The sequence below is a fragment of the Tursiops truncatus genome, chromosome 19 (genome assembly GCF_011762595.2).
Source record: "Tursiops truncatus isolate mTurTru1 chromosome 19, mTurTru1.mat.Y, whole genome shotgun sequence".
In the NCBI taxonomy this organism is placed as follows: domain Eukaryota; kingdom Metazoa; phylum Chordata; class Mammalia; order Artiodactyla; family Delphinidae; genus Tursiops; species Tursiops truncatus.
This window is the reverse complement of record NC_047052.1, coordinates 53,725,931-53,747,919: the sequence shown is the minus strand read 5'-3', so window position 1 is coordinate 53,747,919 and position 21,989 is coordinate 53,725,931. Positions and strand designations below refer to the sequence as shown.

The 21,989-nt window shown below is 42.9% G+C and overlaps 1 protein-coding gene and 1 pseudogene across 1 annotated transcript in view; one reads left to right on the top strand and one right to left on the bottom strand.

Moving 5' to 3' along the window:
* LOC117308943 (uncharacterized) overlaps window positions 1-21,989 on the bottom strand; it is a 75,401-nt gene that overhangs the window by 39,736 nt on the left and 13,676 nt on the right. Inside the window, exons 2-4 of the mRNA XM_073795671.1 lie at window positions 19,684-19,774; window positions 10,406-10,495; window positions 2,151-2,240 (exon numbers count right to left, since the gene is read on the bottom strand). Of these exons, the coding sequence (XP_073651772.1) occupies window positions 2,151-2,165 (15 nt within the window). The 5' untranslated portion in view covers window positions 2,166-2,240; window positions 10,406-10,495; window positions 19,684-19,774. The remainder of the gene's footprint in view (window positions 1-2,150; window positions 2,241-10,405; window positions 10,496-19,683; window positions 19,775-21,989) is intronic.
* LOC101318270 (large ribosomal subunit protein eL22 pseudogene) lies at window positions 5,451-9,685 on the top strand (annotated as a pseudogene).

The following is a 21,989-nucleotide window of genomic DNA, read 5'->3' as shown; positions in this document are numbered from 1 at the left end:
ATTTCACCAAGAGGACGTGAGGAGAGTTCTTATTTCCATACAAAATGAGTAGAGGTAAAAGATCAATTAGGTTGAAGTATGTATTCTGACAGATCCATGGAAAGGTATTTGAAGCTAACTGGGTGTGTATTTTGATTTCTTATGCTTTGTCATAGAGATTACAATATCCTTCAAATCGATTTACCCTTCTCATTCTTGTGGGCAATACATAAAATATATGCAAATAAAAATTCAACACCGTGTTGTCCATGTGGAAGTGTTAGATATTACGTTCTATACACTGAGGGATAATCATCCTTCTGGAGGTGGAGGAACATGAGTGGTGTCTTCAGAGACGACAGAGTCCACAGTGGCTCTATAAAGAAAGCTCAAGACCTCCAATTATGATGATGATAACAGCAGCAAAGAGGAACATTATGGGCTTCCCTGGTGGCGCAGTGGTTGGGAGTCCACCTGCCGATGCAGGGGACGCGGGTTCGTGCCCCGGTCCGGGAAGATCCCATATGCCGCGGAGCGGCTGGGCCCGTGAGCCATGGCCGCTGAGCCTGCGCGTCCGGAGCCTGTGCTCCGTGGCGGGAGAGGCCACAGCAGTGAGAGGCCTGCGTACAGCAAAAGAAAAAAAAAAAAAAGAGGAACATTATATGAACACTTCCTATATGCTGTGCATTACTCTAAATGTTTTACTCTAAATGTTGTTAGCAACATCAAAGCTCATTAAAGAAAGATCTTTTCCCAACTTACAGAGGAGAAAACTGTGTCAGAGACACTCTGAAAAACTCGACTGAGTTCAGCAATCTAAGGAATCATACACTAAGCACATGAACTTGGTTGGGCTACACCATGGTTGGGCTCTGGAACTGAAGCTTAAAAATCAAAGAGTTAAGTAACACATAGAGCATTAAAATTTCATTGACAGACGATTACCTGAGAAAACTTTAAAGAAGTTCAAGGTAAACAACATGGAACAGCCTAAAAGTTCATTATATACGTGTACACGTACACATACACACAAAATGTTAGTAATCTTATTACTATTTAAACCATGAACATGATACTGTAGAAAAAATTCAAGGCCAGGGAATATATTAAAGATATAATATGAATTGCAAAAAGATATCTATAGATTTAAAATCATGATGTCTTTTATCTAAACCATGGACTTGCACATCCATGCACATATGCACACATGTCAACGATAAATTAACTGAAACGAGAGTGGTCTCCTGACAGATTTTCAGACTATTTTTTCATTATCATATTTATTCACGTGTATTTCAGGATATTTCTTATAGAAATGAAAATGTACAAGCTGTATTAAACTGAGTTTCTCAACATGATTCTATAGTAGGCTACTAAAAAAGAAAATAATACAGACATTAAAAAAAACAAGAATACTTTAACTCCAATTTCAATAACTATATTCAAAAATATAAATCTGTCCATTTGAATTTATACAGATAGGCATTAACAAAAACCAAAAAGGGTTTCTGTTTTTCCACTAATAAAACATTGATTCAAAATTAGAAAAAAATTTTTTTAAATTAGAAAAGTTATTACTACTATACATTATTTTAACAGACTAAGAATAAAATTCTCACAATGGTAAAGTAAAAAGTTTCTTGGAGAATTATAAAACATAACAAAAAAGAATATGGAAAAAATATATTGTTATTAAGAAAGAACATTTCACCAATGTCGTGATCAGAAGGAAAGGATCGATGCATTCCCTCTGACGTTACAGTGGAGTGAAGGGGGCTGGCCAGGTCTCCTGCCTTTCACCACTGTACAGTGTGCCTGAGCAGGGACCACTAGAGGAAGTAACAGGAGGAAAACAGAGAGCTAGAGTGAAAGACAAATCTAAAGACAGGAAAGGCAAACAGCAAAAGGAAGGAAAAAGACATTCTATCCCACAGACAGCAAAAGTAAACAGAAAAACTGACATAAGAGACAAAAGACATTACGTAATCATAAAAGGGTCAATTCTCCAAGAAGATATAACAATTATAAACACGTACTGAGGAAAGGCACTAGGTAAGGATGAATGCATAGGTGTCAGGAACAACACCTCAGAGTCAGAGAGGATTAGCGTGTCCAAAGAAGGGAATTTCAGGATGGATACACTGAAGAATCAACTGAGAACATGACTTCACCTGAGAAAGAGCCATTTCTTACTCCTTCTCTCTCCTCTTCCTCCTCTTCAGGGCTTCTTCCTCAGACCATGTGAGTCTTTAGAGGTCGATCTTCAAAGTTGGAAACAGGCTGTTTAATGCTTAGAATCAACACACCCCCTTCCTGAGTCACCACCACACGCACAGGGAAGCCCTCAGCATGGGGAACAGATGGTCCTCTGCTGCCCACTGTCCCAGGAGGGGCTCAGGACAGTAACTCCCACACACAGACCAACCAGTAAGTTTTCCCACCCTTTCCTTCAGATCAGGCTCCCCTCCTGGTGAGGCCCTCATGTACCCAGCAGCAGTGGGCACCTCAGCTGGACCCGACGATCCCCTTCAGGTCACAGACCAGCCCTGATCCATCCCCACACAGAGCAGAGCCCTCACCCTCAGCCCAGATCTCAGCCCTCAGGAACGGGGGGACCCAGAGTCCTGATGTTCAATGACGGATCCAGATTGGAACATCCTGGGGAACCTTAAGTATTATTCATGTTGGGCCCCATCCCAGCTCCTTTAAAAGGCATCTCTGGTCGGGGGGTATAAAACATATGAAGATGCCTTACTCAAATCAATGTGAAGCCGGGGCTGAGCACCACCTAGAGGAGGTGAGCCCAGCACACCTCACGCTTTCTTTTTCTTTTCAAGCACTACTGAGGTATAACTGATGAATAAAAATGGTGTACATATAGGCTGTACAACGTGATTATTTGGCAGATTACACAACGTACAATAATTATCAGCATCAAGTAATTTACATTTCCATTAACTCACAGTTACCATTTTGTGCCTGTGTAGTGAGAACACTAAAATTCTACTCCCTCAACAATTCTCCAGTACATAGTAACACACTATGATCAACTGTAGTCAGCATGGTACACACAGATCCCCAGAACCTACTCATTCTACAAATGACAGTTTCTAACCCTTGGGCAACATCGCCCCATTTTCTCCACCACCCAGCCCCTGGTAACAACCTTTCTACTCGAGAGCTCTATGAGTTTTACATTTCTAGTTTCCACACAGAATTTACCTTTTTCTGTCAGGCTTATTTCAGTGAGCATATTCATTCTAGGTTCATTCATTTTGTCACAAATGATAGGCTCCTTCATTTTTATGGCTGAATTTTGTGTGTGTGTATATACATACATACATATATATATATTTATATATAAAATCTCTTCATTATTCATTCGTCAACATTATGGTTCTTTCTACAACTTGGCTGTTGCGAATAATGCATTAATGCTCATTGGCGGCAGACATTTCACTCAATATACTGATTTCATTTCCTTTGGAGATCGAGCCAGAGATGGGTTTGACAGATTGTGTCTGTTCTACATTAAATTTACTGAGAAACCACCATACTGTTTTCCATAATAGCCGTATCATTTACATTCCCATCAACAGGGCATTAAGTGTGCTCTGTTCTCTGTATTGGGCCTGTGTGTGTGTATGTGTGTGTCTGTGTGTTGAGACAGATAAAGAGAGGATAGTACAGAAACAAGCATGAGCCTGGCAGCAAGAAAGTTAACAGTTATTTCTTCCCAAGGATGAGCCTCTAGACTTTAGATCGCTGTGGTGTTCGGGCCCTTTGATTCTTGAAACAATCTTTCCAAACATGACAGGACTTTATGGTCCGTGCTAGACACATACCTAGCAGAAGCTCCCTGCTCAAAATATTCTGCCATCTGACATAGAACTCATAATTTCCCATATGGACACAAATAAACTAACAAACTCTTACGGGATCCAACACAGTCTCCAGACCCTCTCTTAATGATCCTCATATAAAATACCAAATAACAAACCAAGCTCTTCAAAACTCATGCATCAGGAAAAAACACATATGGAGACACCCAAGGATCAGTGGACCCAAAACCCCATACTTTCATTTACAATGATTCCAGCACAAACACTGTCGTCTCCAAAACCTACCAATTAAAAAGATGTCTCCAATGATACACATGCCTCAGTGAGACCCCAACATGCCCAATGAAGTGCTCTCTTTTGTATCTTTCATAGTGCATCTGAAATATTCTTCACTCACAACCCAAAATGCTCAAAAATAGCAAAGGTAATGCGAAAAATGATCTCTGAGACTTTCCCTGTATTACTTGGAGGTTTACACGACGATTCTTGCCCTCCCAAAAAAGCCAACACAAGTCACTGCTTAGAGTGGATTCTACAGGGCACCCTGTAGATCCATTCCTGCGGTACCACGGCAGCCACCCTCCTATACCCAGAGCTCCCTATGAGTATATCTCAGGCCACAGCTCTAACAATACTGGGGGGAAATGGTTCTCTCTTTCTAAATCCACTGTCTTCATTCCTCCTCAGGAATGAAGGTGTGACCCAATGTAACCAATACATGCAAGCCTCAGTCTCAGCATCTATGTTACAGGGAAGCTGAGCTAGGAGCCCACGGCACCTCAAACCCACAACCACCCATAAACCCGTGTCCTGATGCTCCAGACAGAATTAAGACATCCCTTGCCAACACTTCCCCACATCCCTTGATTCCACAAGGGACAAGTGCACATATTCACTGGGCTCAACTGCGGCCATATCCCTCGTGCAGACTCATACAGGCTCTGCTTCACTTCCCCGACTTCTCTATCTCTCCTCCAGGCGAACAAGAGGAAACGTGACTTCTCTATCTCTCCTCCAGGCGAACAAGAGGAAACGTGATAAAGGGCACAAAGACCTCTCAGCAAAGATCTTGCAACAAGAACACAGAAGCTCCCGCCCAAAGGACACTGGGCGTTCAGTATGAAGGTCAAAAAGCTGGCCCTCTGGAGAATACTTGCTAGCAACTAGGGACGTTACGGAGTCCAGTTACACAGGCATTTGAGTCCAGTGAGACAGTTACAAAGAGAGAGCATCCCTAAGTTTCTTGTCTCCTGTTCTCCCTACTCACATTGAATTGGAAAATACAGTCCCTATTTAGGGCACTCTCCTTCACATCCCCTTAGGTTCTGGACCTTCTGCCCCCCCCCCTTAGCACAGTGAAATCACTACCGCTGACTCTGAGCAAGTGAACTGCTGGAAGGCAAAGCACCTGTCAAGGTGGCGACTGGTCCCTGGATGTGCACACCTGGAACACCTGTAGCTACAGTAGAGCAGTAACGCAGCAGAATAAACGTGAGGACACCTGACAACACTGCAGGAGGAAACCAGTTGTACAGGGCTTCTTAGGCCTCCCTACATCTTTTTGCTCTGGAGTAATTAAGTAGGCACACAAGGTAAAGATCAATAAGCGCTGAAATACCCAGAACAAATATGGGAACCACCCTCATCACCTACCCTGTTACCTTCGTATTCCCTGAGGAGTACTCAGCCCAATGGAAATTCCTAGCATCTGAAAACATCCCACGAGTGAGGCGTTGCAGTGACCCTGGGAAAAAGATGAACACTGTGTCCTTCAGTGGAGGTTAAGGACAAGAGACTCAAAATAATCAATGGAGAAGTGCGTTTCTGTTGAGGGTGACTGATATTGAGGCAATAAAATCTGGTTAATGTCGCAGAGATTGCCGGGGGGTGGATGGGGAGCCATCTCTGAACTAAGACCTGAAGGAGGGTGTATGGCCAGAATCATGCTCATTTAAAAGAAAAAGGTAAGAGGAGCAACTAAGATCTGAAACATGAAAGGTATTGGTGTGAGAGAGAAAAGGTAATGTGACCAGGACAGAGTGAACCATGAGAACAGGGTCAGCTCCCAGGATGAGGCTGAAGACGCCGGCTGGGCCCTGAGGATGATACAGGTCTGTGTAGCTACAGGAAGGAAACTGGATTTTGTCCCGAGGACAAATAAAACCCTAGCATTTTTGCTTTTCATTCTGGGATGACTGGGAACCGTGAAAAATTCTAAATAACACAGGACACTCTCACTAGAAAGAATTCCCACACACAAACACACAATTTGGCCAAACACTTCAGGAGTCAATATTCCTCAGACTCACAGTTTCTGAGTCTAGCCTCTCATCTCCATATTACAGGTGGGCTCCCTGAGGAAGCCCAGAGGGGAGACATGTCTGAGGAAGCCCAGGTTGAATCCAGAGAATCAGGTAGAACTAAAGTCTGAAATGGGATCCTGAAGGGCCAATGGGCAGACTTTGTCCTCATCGCCTGTCGAATTTAAAACACCAGGACCAACCTTCATGTTCCTGACCAAAGGAAACTTCTCTTTCAAGGTCTGATCAATTCAATTGAGTATTCAATTCTTCTTTCCAGATCTCAGTAAAATATTTAAACATGCAGATTCGCAAAAATACAGCTACTGGTGAAGAAAACATTGTAAGGGGTCAGCTGAAAAATAAACTGTGAACAAACTTTTTCATCATGAATAGATGGCTCTGTTGGAGGAAGGTTCCAAGTCAATCCAACTCATCCTTCATCATTTGCAAAGAACACTAAAGAGGGACCTGAGTGAAACATCTTCCTGTCACCTCACAGCTATTTTAACACACCAAATAAAAGAGAAAAAAAACAAATATTAGACTAACTGGTTAAATTAGGTTTTGACTGTTAATGTAAAAGACCAATGACCTCTTTACCAAATACTCATCAAAATAGTCTAAAATTATTTACTAGTTATCAAAGAAGTTTTCCAATATATAAGATGAAGAGGAAAAGCACTCAGGCCTCATAGAAACCTGAATCAATAAAAAGAAATAATTTGTGAATTATTTTTAATCTAAAAATGCTGGTGTCGAAGTCTTTCAAAAATTGAGGATTTACCTTATTTAGAAAAGAATGACATGAGTAGACTACCTAAGGGAACCAAACTTATTCCAGAAGTTAATAATTACCCACAGGAAAGTAGAAATTGAATGCGCGAAGATTTATTCCAAGCTACACAAAGAATTAAATGTAAAGAAACCAGAAAGAAAGAAAGAAAATTCATTACAGAAACCAAAACTTTTAATGTTCCTTTAAAGAGGCACCATGTGGTGACAAAGCTAGTCATTTCTTGTGCCACTAGTCTCTCTCCTCTCCTCTACCTCATGCCAGGAAAATGGAAGGGGGTGACCCACAACTGTCTGAGTCAAGTCACTGTGCCTTGGCCGAACAGGAACTGCAAATGGAAGTTATCTTCTCTTACAAATACTTACAAAATACACAAACCTTTCACTTTTTGCACTTCCCATCCTCATCTGTCTAACTGAAGCAAATAAATTTTAATTCCTTAGATTCTAAAGCTACAAATCAACATTATCACAACATAATCATCCGTATCCAAACAACTCACCACCCATCTGGACCCAGTTTCTCACCTCCACCTGCACCACTATGTGTTTCCACTTCACTCTGTTTAGCTGTCTCCTATTTCACCTGTCTTTTTGTTCCCCTCTACACGCCTGCTGTTTCTCCCCTCCCAGTTCTCCCTCACCCTTGTCCTGCGACTTCTTCCCCTTCTTGCTGCTTTCTCCCCAACCTTTATGATTGTCCTAAATATCCATGTATGTCTCCATCTTTTTCCCAAACTCAGCTCCCTCTCCGATCTCCAGATTACATCCTTTCTGTAACTGCTACAATGCCTTAGTCTGCACTCTCTGGCACCCCAGGTGGCTATGCCTCCTTCCTGCTTTCTCTCTCCTGCTCTTCTAGTCACTCGTTTTCCTCTTTCTCTCCCAGCACCACGGTTCTCTGAAGGGCACGGTTGCAACTCTTTCGCTCTCCGCCCACTCCCTGTGTGAAGTGCCTCCCTCCTACCGGTGATACAAGGCCCCTCCCTATGTTACTATCCCATCGGTTCTCTCTCATTCTTTCCTCCTTCTCAGTTTTTCTGCTTCTCTCCCAGTCGCTCGGTCTCTGCTTCTCCTGATCCCCCTCGCCCACGAATTTACAAGGATGAGGGATGGTGACTGAATAAGATGCCACCCTACCGGAAGAGACTATTTTCCAGCGGGGTGGAACCTGGGGACAGACATACACTGGGTGCCACAGGGCTGGCCCAGGTCACCTCTCCCTACGCGGGGTGAAAGGAAGAGCTGACTAGGAAGGAGAGGCCTGCGGAGCAGAAGCACCGGCCTGAGGAGACGCGAGGACAGAGGGGCTGGGAGGGAGGGAGGGGGTCTCCGGAGAGGGGCGGGCTCTCCAGAACCCCAAGACCGGGGAGAAGACGCGGCCTCTCCGGGAGCGCGGCGGCCGGCGCTGCCCTCCAGGGGCCGAGAGGGCCAGGCTGGGGGCGCGAATCCACCTCGCGGAAGAGGACTTTACACTGCGAGGGCGAGACATTAACAGGTTTGAAGCAGGGAAATGTTGCGAAAGGCGGTGTCTACGTGGACAAGGTAAAAAAGCCAAGGTCAGGGACCAGCCTCAGAGCGAATTCAAACCCAAAGGAAAAAACACCCGTCCTGTGACCGCGACGTCTGGATTTACTTGGCGTGGAGGGCCGGCTGCTGTGATTTTACCTCCATAGTGACTGCGAGACCCCGAGGATGGAGTAAGGGGGACCGCGCGGCACATATACACTACAAAGAGAAAACTTACGGTCAGCCGCACGACGTTCACCTCGAGCTCACCGGGTCTGCTTCCGTAGGAAACCGCGGACACGCAGAGAGAAGAGGCGGGGCTTCCGGGGCGGGGCCTGGGCGGAGCGCTACGTGCGAGGGGCGGGGCGGGGAGAGTGCAGGTCTGCGAAGTGAGCGCGGGAGTGCGGCGCAGGGGCCGAAGTTCCCCTACCTTGACCTGTTTAGTTAACCGTCCATAATACTTTTAAGGTAAAAGCGTACAATTGTATGGGCCGGTTTTGCAAAAACTAAGAAGATTCCTCGTAAGTTAAAAACAGATTAAATAAAAAGCTTTTTTTTTGGCCAACAGATTTCTCGCACGTCCCGCTAGTGAGGCTGAAGCAATTCAGAGGTCTGGAAATTTGGGTCTCCAAGTGGTAGCTGTGGGGCGGTGATTGGAGCCTGGAACATTTGCTGCAGTTACAATTAATATAAGCACTTTAAGGAAATAAAAACTGGATTTTTCTTTGTATTACAAATGAAAATGTGCATTAAAAAAAGAACTCTAGCTATGTAGAATGGTTATTTCATACTGAAACCCTAAAGAACGGATATTCCGACCTTCCAGCCTCCGCGGCCGCCTTGGAGCCCCTGAAAAAGCTTGTGGCAAAGGGGGGCAATTAAAAAACCAAAAGAAGCAGGTCCTTAAGTTTACTCTTGACTGTACCCATCCTGTACAAGATGGAATCATGGATGCTGCCAATTTTGAGCAGGTTCTTCAGGAGAGAATCAAACTGAATGGAAAAACTGGGAATCTTAGTGGAGGCGTTGTAACAATCAAAAGCAAAAGCAAGATTACCGCAACTTCTGAGGTGTCTTTTTCCAAAAGGTATCTGAAATATCTCACCAAAAAATATCTGAAGAAGACTAATCTCCGAGATTGGTTACGTACGTTAGGTAGGTGCTATCACCAAAGAAAGTTACAAATTGCATTACTTCCAGATTAATCAAGATGAAGAAGAGGGCTTCCCTGGTGGCGCAGTGGTTGAGTCCGCCTGCTGATGCAGGGGACACGGGTTCGTGCACCGGTCCGGGAAGATTCCACATGCTGGAGAACAACTAAGCTTATGTGCCACGACTACTGAGCCTGCGCTCTAGACCCCATGAGCTATAGCTAAGGAAGCCCATGGGCTCTAGAGCCCGCGTAACGCAACTACTGAGCCCACGTGCTGCAACTACTGAAGGCTGCACACCTAGAGCCCATGCTCCACAAGAGAAGCCACCGCAATGAGAAGCTGGTACACTGCAACAAAGAGTAGCCCACGCTCTCCACAACTAGAGAAAGCCCATGCACAGCAAAGAAGACGCAACGCAGCCAAAAATAAAAAAATAATTTAAAAAATAAAATAAAGGGCACTAAAATGAGGTATGCCTGTATAGATGTTATAGAACGTTATCATAACCACAACTATATTTGCAGTTAAGTCATTTAAAAGAGTCAACAGATACTAACAAATTAAGTACAGATGTTGAGTTATGGAAGGATAGAAATAATTAGTCTTGTTAGTGTAGCAACATAATTAAGCAATTTGTCACTGAAACCAGACAACCTGGATTCAATTCCCGATTCTGTCACTTGCTGGGATGCAAATGAATGGGTCTAAATCTGTGTTTGTCCTAAAATCCTTCATTTGTGAAATGAGAATAAATATTAGTGCTTTTCTGAGAGATGAAAATTTAGTAAGTTATTAGGCATAAACCCTTAATAACAATAACTCTTACCTGAAGTGGGATAATGACGAAATATAATATAAATCAGACTGAAGATCGCCTTTCCAAAGAAAATATTTTCTTTTTGCTCAGGATCAAGTCCTAAGTGGAGGATATTGGGTGTCAGTTGTCATGCTATATACACGTAGCACAAATCTTATTTTCTCTGCAAAATGTAATGGCCCTGAATGTGAATACCTTCCACTGAGAAGTGGCAGAATGGCTTCCAGGCATTTTGGCAATGGAGACTGTCTCATTGTCACAAACTATACTTGGAATTGTGGGGTCTTTCTATCTTATTCATCCTTATAATCTCATTCAGTTCACTGCATCCTTGTTCATTTCCACAATCTTGATTTTCAAGCACTTTACCATACCAATTCCCAAATTAAAAGATTTCATCTCCCCATCTCCCCATTCTAGTTCTTTCATTAAATTGATCGCCTAGAGGAATGCTCTTTTATCATGTTTACAGTGCACCTACTTTATATAACTCACTGAGTTATGTACGTATTCATGTCACAAGAATCGGAAAACAACTCACTGATTTATGCATCCCTTGTTGTAAAAATGGAAGATGTGGATTAACTGGTGGCGCAGTGGTTAAGAATCCGCCTGCCAGTGCAGGGGCCACGGCTTTGATCCCTGCTCCGGGAAGATCCCACATGTAGCGGAGCAACAAAGCCCAGGTGCCAAAACTACTGAGCCTGCACTCTAGAGCCCATGAACCACAACTACTGAAGCCTGCAAGCCTAGAGCCCGTGCTCCGCAACAAGAGAAGCCACCGCAATGAGAAGCCCGCGCACCGCAACGAAGAGTAGCCCCCCCCACCCCGCTCACCGCAACTAGGGAAAGCCCGCGCACAGCAACAAAGACCCAACGCAGCCAAAAATAAATAAATTTAGTTTTCAAAAAAGCAATACATTTTTAAAAAATGGAATATGTCTGGGAAGAAAAAATAATGCTAAGGAAAAAGTGTATTTTAAAAAACACAACAGTTACTCAGGCATAAAAAGAAACAAAATTGAGTTATTTGTAGTGAGGTTGGACCTAGAGTCTGTCATACAGACTGAAGTAAGTCAGAAAGAGAAATACAAATACCGTATGCTAACACATATATATGGAATCTTAAAAAAAAAATGGTTATGAAGAACCTAGGGGCAGGACGGGAATAAAGACGCAGACCTACTAGAGAATGGACTTGAGGACACGGGGCCGGGGGAAGGGTAAGCTGGGACAAAGTGAGAGAGTGGCACGGACATATATACACTACCAAATGTAAAAGCGATAGCTAGTGGGAAGCAGCTGCATAGCACAGGGAGATCAGCTCGGTGCTTTGTGACCACCTAGAGGGGTGGGATAGGGAGGGTGGTAGATGCAAGAGGGAAGAGATATGGGGATATATGTATATGTATAGCTGATTCACTTTGTTATAAAGCAGAAACTAACACACCATTGTAAAGCAATTATACTCCAATAAAGATGTTAAAAAACAAACAAACAAAAAAAACCACAGGGACTTCCCTGACTGTCCAGTGGTTAAGACTCTGCACTCCCAATGCAGGGGGCCCGGGTTCGATCCCTGATCAGGGAACTAGATCCCACATGCAGGCTGCAACTAAGAGTCCACATGCTGCAGCTAAGATCCCGCGTACCACAGCTAAAAGATCCCGCATGCCGCAACAAAGATCCTCCATGCCTCAGCTAACACTCAGCACAACCAAATAAATAAATATCTTTAGAAAAATAAAAAAATAAAAACAAAAATTATTACAGTAGAAAATAAACCATGTAACATATTGCTTAGTAACGTTATTTGAAATGAAAATTTTAATAGCCCTTGGATAATTGCTCTTCTATGAAATTGCCTATTTATATTATCCAATAAACAGTTCCACACATTAATTTTTTTTTTTTTTTTTTGCGGTACGCGGGCCTCTCACCGTTGTGGCCTCTCCCGTTGCGGAGCACAGGCTCCGGACGCGCAGGACCAGTGGCCATGGCTCACAGGCCCAGCCGCTCCGCGGCACGTGGGATCTTCCTGGACCGGGGCACGAACCCGCGTCCCCTGCATCGGCAGGCGGACTCTCAACCACTGCGCCACCAGGGAAGCCCCACACACATTAATTTTTATTAAACAGGGTAAATGTATTTAGCCAATTTTTTAAAATAGTATTTTACAAGCATTTTCAACAACCCAATTGAACAGCATGTCTGCTGCAGGAGAAAAAAAAAATGTAATAACATTATTAGCATGAAGAAGCGTATAGTGTGTCCTAACCAAGAAACCAGGAGGTTCAAGAGTAAATATTGCATTTAATTGAACAATCTGACTCCAGCTTTTGATGTTTCACTACTGACACCGAATAAGCACAACCTCTTCCTATCCAGCCTATGTGGGCAAGCTGATAAAGAAGCCTGATGGCTCCATCCTGTGACACAAACTGAAAGTTCAAACCGCAAGTGTATCCTCCATCAAGCCTCACCCGGTAATCACATTAACACACCAAGCCAGTCACCATTCCGTTCTCTCAAACCATTTTAAAACACCTTGGAAGTCTCCCCTGTCCCCCTAGACAGCTGAAGTATGTAACAAATATTCGCATAACACTTTAATGTTAGCATCAACCTCAATGACGAAACAAAACTTTGGATGGGGTTCCACCCTATTCCAGTGAATGGTTACAAGTGCACATTACCAAAAATAAAGAATGTTTGGGTAGTGAATGTATGAAATTTCTACTTTATCTCTCAAAGGAAAAAGTTCCTCTTGGATATTGTTCGTTTTTAAAACTCATGAACATTGATATTTTCAAATTATTTCCCTGAGCGATTCAAGCATAAGAGATCGTATGATTTTTAATTTTTCTAATATTTCGCATGTGCTTACTATATTCCTATTTTCCCATAATGTAGATCAAGGTGCATGCCATGTACTGCATATTCATGAATGGGGGACAGGTTTTAGGGAGTGTTGAAAAAAATAAAACAGTCCCAAAGTGGTCATTTGCCCCAAAGACAGCAAAACAAGACTTTATTGCAGTTACACCCCTCCCAGGAATGTGACCTTAAACCAACCACTCTGGAATTTCATGAATGATACCACTGAGGTAAACAAAAGGATAAGACCTTTGCCATACCTCCCCAGAAAAATGTAACCTCGACGAAAAAATTTTTCTTCTCTTAGCAATAAAAAAATTTTCTAAATTATATGTCCTGGAATTATCTCCAAGATATATACTAATGAAAAATTTAAGTATAAAACAGTGTGCATAGTACGCTGTCACTTGCATCTATTTTTTTAACTTCATTTTATTTATTTTTTATACAGCAAGTTATTAGTTACCCATTTTATACATATTAGTATACATATGTCAATCCCAATCTCCCAATTCATCCCACCACCACCACCCCCTTTCCCCCTTGGTGTCCATATGTTTGTTCTCTGCATCTGTGTCTCTATTTCTGTCTTGCAAACCAGTTCAAAGTACAAACAAAGCAGGTTTACACTTATTACATTATTCGCTGTGTAAGGTATCAAACTAAATACTCCGTAAGTCCCATTTCCATGCATATATTCACAAAGAACACACATAATATTCCGGGAGATGTGTAAGAATGTTGTTACTGAAACCTGAAGGTAAGCTGGAAGAGGCCATCGAATGGAGATGGATAAATTTATCCCATACACAAACATACAGATACAAAAAATCAAATAGGATAAAACTTCTTCAAACGATTTTAAAAAGAACAAAGTTATTATATAGTGCAGAAATTACACTATTGGGAACATATCAAACGAAAAAAATCTAGCAGATATACGGAATGTAGTACCATTTACTCAGGAAGAAGAAAAAAATTCTGCTATTTTTAACAACACAGAGGAACAATGAGGTTATCTGCTCCGTAAAGTAATTCACAGAGAATGAACAGATGGTACTGAATGATGTAACTCATGTGTAAAAAGAAAAAAAAAAAAAAAAAGAACCAAAGAGTAACAAAGACAAAAATACTGGTTATCAAATCCTGGGACTTGGTAGAATGGGGAGATATTAGTCAAAGGAATACATTTCCTGCTGTAAGTTGAAAGTTGTAGAATTTAATGTACACCATGGTACTTACAGTTATCAACACTATACTATAGGCTTGAAAGTCAATAAGATAGTAGACCTTACATGTTCCCAAGACACATAAAAAAACTGTAATTATGTCACAGGTGAATGTAGTAAAGACCCCACTGAGGTACTTATTTTGCAAGAAAAGTTCACACTATACACCTTAAACTTATACAATGATATATATTAATTAAATTTCGATAAGTAAGGGAAAGAGAAAATTTTAAAAGTACAAAGAAAAGGTTGTGGTTTATCAAGTGTACGAAAACTAATTTCAAAAAAAAAATCCAAAACAAAATAAAAGATCTTACAAGTACAAAATATGCATAAACTAGCAGAACATAGAAGAAAGAATTAGATTAGAGATCAATAAAATAGGGGAAAAGAACTACATAAAATCACACCACCACAAGTTGGTTATTTGAAGAGAACAAAACTGACAAACCCATATCTAGAATAACTAACAAAAAGAGCAAAGACTCAAATTACTAAAATCAGAAATGAAAGAGCGGACATTACAAATAATTTCAACTGATTCAACAGAAATCAAGAAAATTAGAAGAAAATATTATGAAAATTCTATCCCTGAGTATTGGATAAACTAGAAGAAATGAATAAATTCCTAGAGAAACATTAACTACCAAGACAGAACCATGAAGAAATTAAAACCTCTACAAACAAGTAACTGGAAAGGAGATGGAATCACTAATCAAAAACAATTCAACAAAGGAAAGCCAGATATATTCACTTCAGAATTCAAGACAACATTTGAAAACCATTAAGAACAAATTTACTTAAACTATTCCCCCCCAAAATGAAGAAAAAGGAACAGTTTCAAACTCTATGAGGCCAGAATTACTCTACTACCAACGCCAGTCAAAGACAATACAAGAGAGCTTTCCCCAGTGGCGCAGTGGTTAAGAATCTGCCTGCCAATGCAGAGGACACAGGTTCGAGCACTGGTCCGGGAAGATCCCACATGCTGCAGAGCAACAAAGCCTGTGTGCCACAACTACTGAGCCTGCGCTCTAGAGCCCGTGAGCCACAACTACTGAAGCCCAAGTGCCACAACTACTGAAGCCCACATGGCTAGAGCCCGTGCTCTGCAACGAGAAGTCACCACAATGAGAAGCCCGCGCACCGCAACAGAGAGTAGCCCCCACTCGCTGCAACTAGAGAAAGCCCGCGTGCAGCAACAAAGACCCAATGCAGCCAAAAATTAATTAATTAATTAATTATAAAATTAACATACCAGGGACTTTCCCCGTGGTCCAGTGGTTAAGACTCTGTGCTTCCACTGCAGGGGGCACGGGTTCAATCTCTAGTCAAGGAACTAAGATCCCACATGCCTCGCAGCAGGGCCAAAAACCAAAACAAAACAAAAACCATGCCAGGACTTCCCTGGTGGTGCAGTGGTTGGGAATCTGCCTGCCAATGCAGCGGACACAGGTTCAACCTGGTCCAGGAAGATCCCACATGCCGCGGAGCAACTGAGCCCACATGCCACAACTACTGAGTCTGCACGCCTAGAGCCCATGCTCCACAACAAAGAGAAGCCACCACAGTGAGAGGCCTATGCATGGCAACGAGGAGTATCCCCCGCTTGCTGCAACTGGAGAGAGCCCGGGCACCGCAACGAAGACCCAGCACAGCTATCTATCTATCAATCAATCAATCAATCAATCAATCAATAAATTAAAAGAAAAACATATCAAAGTTATCAAAATTTACACCAGGCAGTGTAAGCTGTACTACAGGGGAAGTCCGCATTACTAAATCTTTACAGCAACAAAAGAGAAAGATGCACACTCTGCACTACTGTTCAAGAAAATACTAAACGCCCTATCTAGAACAGTAAGACAAAAACCAAAAACTCAAAGTTACCCACATGGAAAAAGTACAATTTTCTTATTCTGTAGGTGACAAGGTTTTGTATGCACAAACCAAAAAGATTTCACGAGAAAACTACTTCCTCAAAAAACAACTTTAGAAAACTTGCAGCATAAAGAATCAGCACGCAAAAATCAGTTGCACTTTTATACACAATGAACAAGGTCAACAGAAAATTAGAGAATAGTCCTATAGAACACTTAGGAAAAAATTAGCCAAGGAGTTGAGAAACTTGTACACTGAAAACTACTAAACGTTCTAAAAGAAGTTCATGGAGATACAAATAAATAGAAACACACCCTGTACTCATGGATTAGAATATTCCAATTTTAATATTTTTTAATTAATTCATTCATTTATTTATTTATTTTTGGCTGTGTTGGGTCTTTGTTGCTGTGCGCGGGCTTTCTCTAGTTGCGGCGAGCGGGGGCTACTCTTTGTTGCGGTGCATGGGCTTCTCATTGCGGTGGCTTCCCTCCTTGTGGAGCACAGGCTCTAGGCGTGCGGGCTTTAGTAGTTGCAGCACGTGGGCTCTACAGCACAGGCTCAATAGTTGTGGCACACGGGCTCTAGAGCGCAGGCTCAGTAGTTGTGGCACACGGGCTCTAGAGCGCAGGCTCAGTAGTTGTGGCGTACGGACTTAGTAGCTCCGCAGCATGTGGGATCTTCCCAGACCAGGGCTCGAACCTGTGTCCCCTGCATTGGGAGGCAGATTCTTAACCACTGCGCCACCAGGGAAGTCCAATTTTAATATTCTTAAAATGGCCAAATTACCCAAAGTGTCCTACAGATTCAATGGAATCCCTATGAAAATTTCAAGGGCAATTTTTGTAGGAATAGGAAAAATCACGCTATAATTAACAGGGAGCGGACCTCAATGAAGAGTAGCCCCCATTCACTGCAACTAGAGAAAGCCCGTGCGCAGCAGCGAAGACCCAACGCAGCCATAAATAAATAAATAAATAAATAAAATTTATTAAAAAATTTAAAAATTATAGAATTAACAGAATTTCAAGGGACCCCCAAATATCCAAAATACTCTTGAAAAAGAAGATAGAGTCATTTTTATTTTCATTTTTTTTTGCAGTTACAACAAATGAGTTCTTGAAATTAAACATCCAGTTTTACAAACATAGTCTGATACAAATCAGAAAATGACACTTGGTTAGAAAGATACCTGGTGCTCGGGCATCACCAGAAAAAAAGCAAGAAGTCAGATATCTCAAAAGCCAGACCATTTCCCACTTCTGAACTTGTCCTCTATTTTTGTTAAAAAAAAAAAAAGAAAAGATAAAAAAAGAAATAAAGGTCAGAGACCTTCCTGGCAGTCCAGTGGTTAAGACTCCATGCTTCCACCACAGGGGGCACAGGTTTGATCTCTGGTCAAGGAACTAAGATTCCGCATGCTGTGCAGCGCAGCATCCACCCCGCCCCCGCAAAAAAAGAAATAAAGGGCATATATATTTATGAGTATGAAGAGGAAACCATTTGCTACAAAAAGTTTTCCTGACAATCTCTGTCTATGTAACAGACCGCTAATCGTGAACATTCAGCACACGAGCACTGAAAAGACACAGAGCCTGTGATGTGAATCCAGCACCACACAGGAGCCCAAAGTTCCATTCACTACGCAGATGTCACCTGGCACCTTACCTCCCTGGGGGCCCTGTCACACTCTAGGACTTAATGAGAAAACCTAACACACCTGGGGGAAAATGGGAATCTAAAAGGGACAATGGTTTTCCAAAATCCTTTGGGGATTCCTAGAAGATGAGCCAGGGTGGGGTGTCTATCTTGATTTCAACGGCATCTCTTGGGCATCCGCAAAGCCCCTTCCTGTGCCACAGTACCTACAAGCACGCCCTTGGAGTGGCAAGGTCATCAGCGGGGCGACGTCGTCCAGATGACCCCACACTGTCCTGCAGTCTTCTTCCCATCAAGGTTCAGTTTTTCTCTCTGATTTTCCATCTAGCAAATCTCCAAACCCCAGGACCTCCTGGTGGTCCAGTGGTTAAGACTCAGTGCTTCCACTGCAGGGGATGAAGGTTCGTTGCCTAGTCAGGGAACAAAGATCCCACATGCCACGTTGCATGGCCAAAAAGAAAAGAAAACAAAACAAACAAATCTCCAAATTCCAGTTTTTCCAGGGGTTTTTGTAACATCAGTTGCCTCTCCATCCTACATTCTAAATACATTGTTTTGATTCATTTCTGCAAAGTATTGTCAAAACTATTGCCCTGGAGACACTTCATGAAATTCTCTTTAAAGCTTTTACATTCACCGAAGTGATCCAGCAGGCAGCCACCCTTGTCCGGGGCGGGGCCAGGGCTGGAAGCACTTGCACCTGAAGATCATGGCCATCGACCAAGCCCATCAGTTTTAGATTTCAAAACATATTACAAAGTAATCAAGATGATGTGGTACTGGCATAAATGCAGATACATAAGCCAATGGAACAGATTAGAAAACTCAAACAATCCCTGGAATATATGGAAAAATGTATAGAAAAGGGTGCCAACACTAAACAAATGGGAAAGGACAGTCTCAATAACAAATGGTGCTGAGAAACTAGATATCTACAAGAAAAAAAATAAAGCTGGTCCTTAACCTGCATCAAAGGTAAATACTATGTGTCAAAAGATACAATCCACAGAGTAAAAAGACAACCTCTCAGGAATGGAGGTGATGAAAGTGATATAAAGAATTTCCAACAGTCAGAGGTTTAGGTTGACTTCATGGTTCAAATTCCAGGCTGGAATAAAACACCCTCTATCACTGATGTCTAGTTCTGAACTTTCCATTCCATTCCCAGTCATTAAGATTCAGTCAGTGACTTGCCCACTTAGCTTCAATGGCCTTTGAATAAGTCAGAACAAATTACCCCTAGTTGGCCTGACTTCCAGATCTCACCAGGTGTTGTGCACATTAATGCCCGACTTCCACGTGCACCATCTAGATCCTGGTTTACAGAGAGCAGACGGTGCATCCAGATGGGGCCCCTAAGCAGCTGCTGCGGGCCAATGGCATTGACACCCCGACTAAACCCATGGGGGTGAAGCCCTGCCCAGGACTACACCCAGTGGAGCCTCTTTACAAGTTCCAGGTCACTGGGTCACGGGGAGACGGGATCTAAGTGGAGATGACAGGCCCTGAGGGAAGGACCTGGGGGACGGTGCGTGTACAGGTGTCAGGCAGGATACTTCAGAGTCAGACAAGTTTACCGAGTCCAAAGAAGGGCATTCGAGGAAGGACAGACAGAAAAACCAACCAAGAATATGACATTACCTGAGTAAGAGCCATTGCAGACTCCAGTTCTTTCCTCTTTCACCTCTTAAGGGCTTCTTCCTTAGACAAAATGAATGTTTAGAGGTCTATCCTGAAAGTGGAAAAGATGCTGTTTAATGCTCAGAATCAACACACCCCCTTCCTGAGTCACCACCACACACACAGGGAAGCCCTCAGCATGTGGAACAGATGGTCCTCTGCTGCCCACTGTCCCAGGAGGGGCTCAGGACAGTAACTCCCACACACAGACCAACACAGGAGTTTCCCACTCTTTCCTTCAGATCAGGCTCCCCTCCTGGTGAGGCCCTCACATACCCAGCAGCAGTGGGCACCTCAGCTGGACCCGACGATCCCCTGCAGGTCACAGACCAGCCCTGATCCATCCCCACGCAGAGCAGAGCCCTCACCCTCAGCCCAGATCTCAGCCCTCAGGAATGGGGGGACTAAGAGTCACGATGCTCAATGATGGATCCAGATTGGAACATCCTGGGGCACTTTAAATATGACTGAGGGCTTCCCTGGTGGCGCAGTGGTTGAGAGTCCGCCTGCCGATGCAGGGGACATGGATTCGAATCCTGGTCTGGGAAGATCCCACATGCTGCGGAGCAACTGGGCCCGTTTGCCATGGCTGCTGAGCCTGCGCATCTGGAGCCTGTGCTCCTCAACAGGAGAGGCCGCGATAGTGAGAGGCCCATGCCCCGCGATGACGAGTGGCCCCCGCTTGCCACAACTAGAGAAAGCCCTTGCACAGAAACGAAGACCCAACACAGCAAAAACGAATAAATAAATTAATAAACTTCTACCCCCAACATCTTCTAAAAAATATATATATATGATTGAGGTTGGGTCCTACACTGACTACATGAAGGGGAATCCCCGGTCAGAGGGTACAAAACATGTCTATGCAAAATGCCTCATCCATCTAATGTGAAGACTGGGTTGAGCACCATGGAAGGACGGATGAATAGTGAAAACGTGGTGTATATATATAGAATGGAACGCTACTCAGCCAGAAAATAAATCTTGCCATTTGCAACCACATGGATGGATGAAGAAGGTACTGTGCTAAGAGAAAAAAACTCAAAGACAAATACCACATGGTTTCACTTATATATGGAATCTAAAAAATTAAAAAACAAAAAACGCAAAATACAGTGAAAGGAGACTCATAGAACTAACATGTGATTCCCAGAAGGGGGTAGGGGGTGGTGAGAGAATTGAAAAAGATCAATGTTCTTGACTTTTCTCTAAGAATGAACGTATACAATGGGAGTTTTTGATAGATACACTAGAAATTTCACCTATTAACTCTCCCAACACATTTTTGTTAGTTTGTACTTAGGCTTTCTCCATTGGAAAAGGATGGATCCCCACTCAAAGTTTAGATTCGATGGCAGGACTGATGACTCCATACATTAAAGTGTTAGGAGTGAATTCCCTGATGGTCCAGTGGTTAGGACTCCGAGCTCAGCTTCAACTGCAGGGAGCCTGGGTTTGATCCCTTGTTTGGGGAACTAAGATCCTGAAGGCCACATGGCGTGGCAAAAAAATAAATAAATAACGTGTTAGGAAAATGTTTGTTACGTAATGAGGCCTTCTGGGGAGAGCAGGGTAGACTTCCCAAGTTTTTAAAAATGGCTAGAGAGGGCAGAGAATGCTGATGGGCTTGTGTTACTCTGGATACAGGGCCAGGCTGAGGTGATGGTACTTGCTCGTTGCGTGAACCCACAACTACTACCAAGGGAAGGCGCACTCAGCTTTATCATCAGCCTGCCCTGCTCACGTGAGCAGAAGAGGAACAGTTTGTAGTGAGACTTAAAGGTGTCTATAGTCAGACCTCAAATATGGAATCAGACTCTTTCACACAAAACTGAATGTTTATTCAAGAGTAAACTCCTGATGTCTTGCTTAGGAAAGACCACAATTTTCCACCTGCTAATAATATACATACTACATTCCTCTTCCTGATTCACAGGGATCTCATTGCACGTTTGTTGGAATCCTAACCACTAGGCCAACAGGGAACTCCCCCATATCCATTCATCTGTTGATGGACATTTAGGTTGCATCCATATCTTGGCTACTGTAAATTGTGATACTATGAACGTTCAGGTGCCTGTATCTTTTCAAATTAGAGTTTTCTTTTTTCCTAGTAACGTACCCAGGAGTGGAGTGGCTGAGTCATACATATGGCAGTTCGACTTTCAGGTTTTGAGGAATCTCATCTTGTCAATCATATATATTTTTCAAAGATACTGTTTTGTCCAATTTATATATTTAATTTGTATTTCTCCCTTTATGTCAGT